The 6,991-nt window shown below is 41.0% G+C and overlaps 1 protein-coding gene across 1 annotated transcript; it reads right to left on the reverse strand.

Moving 5' to 3' along the window:
• Positions 1-409: 409 nt before the first annotated feature.
• LOC119193551 (neurofilament heavy polypeptide-like) lies at positions 410-5,770 on the reverse strand (the record flags this gene model as incomplete). The annotated part of the gene is made up of 6 exons (XM_037447204.1): positions 5,580-5,770; positions 5,220-5,479; positions 4,654-4,956; positions 3,552-3,773; positions 3,257-3,423; positions 410-593 (listed from the first exon to the last, which is right to left on the reverse strand). Coding segments are annotated over exons 1-6 (1,327 nt in total), but the record flags the coding sequence as incomplete, so codon positions are not given.
• Between the last annotated feature and the right edge of the window lie 1,221 nt (positions 5,771-6,991).

A 6,991-nucleotide genomic window follows, 5' to 3' on the forward strand; every position in this document is an offset into this window, starting at 1 on the left:
GGATTGTATGTCTTTTCCCTTTCGATGAGATTTTGAATCCCTGTGTTGTTATTCTGTTATTTGGTTGATCTATAGAATACAAACAAAATTGATTTAGAAATATCGGCTACCGCTTTTAAATCGGTTAGGATTTTCTGTAAATTAATGAAAAATCTATGTATACACCTTACATAGATTTTTAGATAGAAATATTATATCGCTTGCATTAGTCCGCTCGACCTTGAAGTAAGTCTCATAGAGAACAAGTTTAAATCCCAATCGTCCGATTTAGGGTTCCCGGTCAATAAAGTGCCGATCGGCCAAAAATACGCAACTTTTTAATTTCCTCAACTATTTAAGTGTACCTAGGTGTTCGCAAAAGGTTAATTAGATCATTTACCACTTGTGTCTCACTACTAAGAAAACTTACAGACATCTCGTATAACGACTCCATTGTTCCATTTATGTGCATATTCAGACATCTCGATGCATATCGTAGAGCTAAATCGTGTCTCGGCTGGGTCCTTCTCAGTCGCCGGCACAACCACGAAGATCGATGACGTATCAGACACAAGCTTTTGCGAGATGATCTCGTCCACCAAACCCGTAACGTCCTGATGTTTAGATAACTTATAACAACTATAGGATCCTTGTGTGATTCTGTCTTCTTGTGTGAATCTTTGTCACGAGCTTTCACGTTTGTATGAGACATTCTGAATATGACTATGTCGCTTAATTTACGATGGCCAGTTCTTCCTGTGTGTTTGTAAATGTTTCTGTTACTGAAAATTAAAATTTAGGTTAAGGTTCAACCGCCAACGAAATTGAGATACCCATATTGTTCGAATCTACTCGAAATTTATGAAACTTATATTTTATAAAATAAACCTCATATTCCTACAGTACAATATCTTAACTTTTAGTTTAATATTTTGTTGAATATTGTATCATTATTTCACAATAAAATGCTTTTATAGCGATTCCGTGCATCATCATGAAGTACAATCATTTTAATATGTAACCAATATTATTAAATAGGCAATTAAATAAAATATTTACATACATACATAACATCACGCATTTTATCCCCGAAGGTATGCAGAGGCGCAACTAGGGCACCCACTTTTCGCCAAGTATGTTCCGTCCCATGATGTGATAGGGGCGAGCCTATCGCCATATCGGGCACAAATTCCAGACTCCGGGCTGATACTGAGCAGAAAAACCCAAATATCACTTTGCCCGACCCGGGATTCGAACCCAGGACCTCAGAGCGCTATTGTACCGGACGTGCAATACAACTACGCGAGGCAGTCAATAAGAAATATTTGGTTGTAACAATTTCAAAGTGACCTAAGATTGTTATTCGTAAATCATTGCATATTCCCGTAACTCTTGCGTAGAAAATGTATAAATGAAAGCTTAAGACCGTTAGCTAGGGGAGTGTCTTAACCACGCCTTGTTTGAACCTTTCATGACTTTATAACAGTGATCCGTACTCATAAATGCAAAGTAACTGCCTGTCTATCTGTTATGGTGCCATAGCTGATTTACTGAACCAAATTCGATGAAATTTGGTATAGAGATAGTTAGTTACTTCTTATCTCGGGAAAATAGATAGCGGAAATTTTATCCCGGTAAACTTTTTGCATGAGTAAGTGCAGAACAAAGCTAACATTCATCTATTCTGGCCTGGTGATCGACATAGCAGTGACTCAGAAAAGACGGTTCTGCTCTATTACATGCTTAACTAAATTGTTATTGGTGTTACTGCCGTTTAACAAACAACAAAATGCATTTCTAATTTACGTAGTATGAAACCCAAGTAGGAAGAAAGATCTTTAACTTACAATCCAAATCAGTAAAATTGGCCGCTTTTGATTTACTACCCTCTGGATTACCATGGCAGTATTAGGAGGAACTATGATAATGATCCTCATACCTGGTTTCCAGTTCCTTGCTGTATTCAACCAATTTTCGCAGGTATTCTCTCTCTTCAAAACTGTCGTTGCTATAGTTAGTGTCAGATTGTGAGTAGCACAAATAATGACTGCATCGAGAGGGATTGCTGGTCTCGTCTATAGATATGACGCTGATAGTTGCAATATCATCAACACCCGACGAAAGACTCAACGATGACTCGGTTTTGATAATTAATATCGAGTCAAAACTAGACTCCGTAGTTTTTAAACAGATGTTCGAATCGGATGAACCAGATTCCACGGACCTAAAGCTGTTTATAGTCTCAGAAGTGTCCCAATTGTTTTTAGCGTGTTCATCCAATAGCTTAGTTTTCAGCTGGTATGTATAATCGTAAATGCAGGATTTACTTTTGTCATTATAAAGGTTTTTAGGTTTATGTTGGACGCTCTCTGTCGAGTTATTCGAGTACACTGGACTATGGAATATACTTTTAATTTCTTTATGTAACTTTGGAGCTTTATCCTCATCTTGTTTAGATGAAGATATGAAGCTGTCAATTGAGTTTGAAGAATGGTATCGTTGGTTAAAGTACAGAGAGTTGGGAATCTTGCTGGGTGTTTCTTGTAGATATAAAGGTACGCCAAGGGCGCTCCCTACAGTAACCTTTATCCCTTCATTATCAGTGAACACCCCGTGTTTAACTCCTGGAACACATTCATCGGGACACGGGCACAGAGAGGAAATATCTGGAGATGTGACTCTAATTTTGACGTAGCTATGTTTAAATCTAATCTTCTTTTTGTCGCATCCACAGGCTTTTTCACAAACAGTAGTTTTCGTTATTTCCTCGAGTTCTTCGGTTATCCCCGCAGGCCTAACTTTTCATTTTCTTATTTTCCCAGCTTTTTCCGACGGTGTGGGCTCTGCAGGTAATCCTGATGCTTCTCGAACTTTTTGACTAGCGCCTTTTCCGATGGAGTTTTTCCATAGGCAGAGGTAGACCAGCATCCGCTAAGCCTTTGAGTATTCTTTCTTTCTCAGCTGGTGTTTTACCAGAAAGTGGTGTTAACAACCCGGCAGCTTTTGCTTTTTGCAAAACTTCTTGTTCTGATGGAGTCGTGGGTGCAGCCGGTATGCCATATTCAGTCTTTATTTTTTTGATCATGGACTTTTCTGATTTTGTTTTACCCTCTGGTAATGGCAAACCCGATTCTGCTAATCCTCTAATTATTCTTTCCTTTTCGGCAGGAGGTTTGCCTTCAATTGGAGTAAGCAAACCGGCAGCTTTAGCAGCTTTTAACTTTGCCGATGGTATTCTCATAGATGGTGCTCGCGGCATAGCACGTACCTTACGTACCAGTTCTTTTTCGGATGGTGTTTTTCCTTCTGGCAACGTTATGCCAGCATCATGCATTCGTTTTAATATCTTTTCCTTCTCAGCAGGGGGCTTGCCTTCCAATGGTGTCATAATTCCGTCTGCATAAGCTTGTCTATGCTTTTCCCGCATAGACGGAGTTTTTGGTTCTGGTGGCAAACCAACTTCATCTCGAACTTTATGTATCAATTTTTTCTGAATCCGTTTTCCCTCCGGAAGAGGTATACCAGCTTTCGCAAGACCTTTCAAATTTTTTCTTTTTGTGCAGGTGTTTTACCTTCTAGTGGCGTCAACAGACCAGCTGCTTTCGCTTTTCTAATTTTTTCTGACGGCAAGCCACTGTACGGCGGACGTAGCCCTATATCGGCACGAACTTTCTGAATTATTGCTTTCTCTGATGGGGTCTTTCCTTCCGGTAGCGAGCGTTGTCTCGCTAAGCTTCTTAAAATTTTCTCTTTTTCTGCCGGACTTTTGCCTTCAAGACTTGGCGATGGTGCAGCTGCAATTTTTATCATATCTTTGTCAGATGGTGTAGCTCCTTCGGGAATTGGTAATCCTGCAGCGATTCTTTCCTGAATTATTTTCTTTTTCTGTGCTTTTGATTTTCCTTCTAAAGTGAGTAAACCAGCAGCTTGTGCTTTTTAAAATTTCCTTTTCAGATGGTGTTTTACCGATTGGTGTTATGTAACCGGTTTCAGCTTTAACTTTTTATTAATTTCTTATCTGATGCAGTTATGCCTTCAGGTAATGGTAGGCCAGCCGCGACTCTGCCTTTCAAAATCCTTTCTTTTGTTGTGGCGTTTCCCTTCAAGCGGCGTCAATAACCCAGCTGCTCTCGCTTTTCGCAACTTTTCGGAAGGTATTGTTATAGCTGACGGAGGAAGTCCAACTGTTGCTCTAACTTTGTTTATTAGCGCTTTTTCTGATGGAGTTCTTCCTTCTGGCAGCGGCAAACCTAGTTCCGCTTGACCTCTTAATATTTTTCTTTTGTGCATGAGATTTACCTTCCAACGGTGTAATAAGGCCAGTAGCTTGTGCTTTCGCATATCTGTCTTTAAGGGTTGCTGTTTTCGGTTCTGGTGGAAGTCCCAAATCTGCTCGAACTTTTCTACAAGTTTCTTTTCTGAAGCCGTTTTGCCTTCTGGTAACGGTAATCCATGCTTAACTAATCCTTTCATAATTTTTCTTTTTGTTCAGGCGTTTTTCCTTCCAAGGGAGTTAGTAGACCTGCTGCTTTAGCGGCTCTGAGTTTTCAGATGTAATTCTCACTGGTGGTCTTGAAACTCGTCTTTCAGATTCTGGTGTTAAAATATCACAAATACATTCGTCACTGGGTCCTTCACCTTCTGTTATGACTTTTGCGCAGTTTTTCTTCTAACTTTTTGCTTCGTCAGGTGGCAACAGAGGCCTAATAGATTTTCTCTTCGGGACAGTTGCTTTTATAGTTTGGATCATAGCTTTTTCAGATGGCGTCCGCCCTTCTGGAAGCGGTATTCCCATTTCAGCTTGAGCTCTAAGAATCTTTTCTTTTTCCTGTGGAGTCTTGCCTTCTAGTGGAACTAAAATACCTGCAGCAGCCGCTTTGCCATATCTTTCCTTATCTGCTGCTGTTTTGGGTGTTGGTGGTAGACCAAGATCAGCGCGCACTTTATCCATTATTTTTTTTTCAGCCGGTGTTTTAGCTGTAGGAAGAGAACACCGTGCATTGCTAGCCCTTTAAGAATTTTTTCTTTTGATCTGGTGTTTTACCTTCCAGTGGAGTAAGTAATCCAGCTGCTCTTGCTTTTCGGAGTTTTTCTGAAGGAATTCCAGCTAACGAAGGCGCTCTTGCTGCGGCCTTAACTCTCGCGATAAGCGATTTCTCCGATGGCGTACGCCCTGCAGGAAGCGGCACGCCCATGTGAACCATTCCTTTCAAATTTTTCTTTTTGAGCTGGGGTTTTACCTTCTAAGGGCACAAAGAGACCTGCAGCTTGAGCACGCGCATAATTTTCTTTATCTTCGGGTGTCATTGGCTCAGGTGGAAGACCGAGGTCAGTGCGTAATTTATCAAACATTTTTTTTTCAGAGGGTGTTTTGGCTTCAGGTAGTGGTACGCCGTGCATCGCTAAACCCTTCACAATTTTTCTTTTGTTCAGGTGTTTTTTTCTAGTGGAGTTACTAATCCTGCCGCTTTGGCTTTTCTTAACCTTTCTGAAGGTGGTCCTAAAATAGATAAAGCTCTGGGAGCGGCTTTCACCTTGCTACGAGTGCTTTCTCAGATGGTGTTCTTCCAACAGGAAGGGAATACCCATATCTGCCATACCTCGCAAGATTTTCTCTTTCAGGTGATTTTCCTTCTAAGGGTACTATAAGGCCAGCAGCATGCGCTTTTGCAAATTTTTCTTTTTCGGACGGTGTTTTGGGTTCAGGCGGCAGACCGAGTTGGCCACGGACTTTGCTAATAAGTTTTTTTTCTGATGCTGTTTTTCCTTCTGGCAGAGGTATACCATGCATGGCTAAACCTTTTATAATTTTTCTTTCTGTGCAGGAGATTTACCTTCCAGTGGAGTTAACAAACCAGCAGCTTTAGCTTTTCAGCTTTTCTGATGGTATTCGTGGAGCTCTAGGAGCTGCTTTAACTTTAGCGACAAGTGCTTTTCAGAAGCTGTTCGTCCTTCTGGTAATGGAACGCCCATATCAGCCATATCAGTAAGATTTTTTCCTTTTCTGCGGGAGTTTTTCCTTCCAATGGTACAATAACCCCTGCTGCCATTGCTTTGGCAAAATTTACTCTTTCTTCTGAAGTTTTGGTTCTGGTGGGAGACCTAGTTCGCCACGAACTTTTTCTACGAGTTTCTTATCTGAAGAAGTATGCCCTTCAGGTAACGGTATGCCATGCATAGCTAGACCTTTTAAAATATTTTTCTTTTGGGCTGGAGATTTGCCTTCTAGAGGAGTTAAAAGTCCAGCTGCTTTAGCTTTTTTAAGCCTTTCCGATGGTATAGGAGGTGCTCTAGGAGCTGCTTTTACTTTTGCAACGAGCGCTTTTTCTGATGGCGTACGACCTTCTGGAAGAGGTATACCCGCATCTGCCATGTCACTTAATATCTTTTTTTTTTGAGCTGCTGTTTTCCCTTCTAGTGGGACAATAATTCCTGCTGCCACACCTCTTGCATAATTTTCTTTCTCTGCAGCAGTTTTAGGTTCTGGTGGAAGGCCAAGATCTTTGCGTACTTGGTCGACAAGCTTTTTTTCTGATGATGTTTTTCCTTCTGGTAACGGGATGCCGTGCATTGCTAAACCTTTTAGTATTTTTCTTTTTTGTGCTGGAGATTTTCCTTCAAGTGGCGTCATAAGCCCTGCTGCTAGCTTTTCGTAACTTTTCTGGTGTACCATAGGATGCCTAGGGGCAGCTTTTACCTTTGCAACGATTGCTTTCTCTGAAGGTGTGCGTCCTTCGGGAAGAGATAGGCCCATGTCAGCCATGTCATTTAAAATTTTCTCTTTTTCTGCAGGTGATTTTCCTTCTAGTGGTAATATGACACCCGCAGCCATAGCCTTCGCATATTTTTCTTTTTCTGCCGCTGTTTTAGGTTCAGGAGGAAGTCCTAATTCACCACGTACAATCAATTTCTTCTCAGATGCTGTTTGTGCCTCAGGCAGCGGAATCCCATGCATTGCTAACCCTTTAATTATATCTTCTCTTTGCTCGGGAGTTTTACCTTCAAGTGGGGT

This window comes from Manduca sexta, unplaced genomic scaffold, assembly GCF_014839805.1.
Source record: "Manduca sexta isolate Smith_Timp_Sample1 unplaced genomic scaffold, JHU_Msex_v1.0 HiC_scaffold_68, whole genome shotgun sequence".
NCBI lineage: Eukaryota > Metazoa > Arthropoda > Insecta > Lepidoptera > Sphingidae > Manduca > Manduca sexta.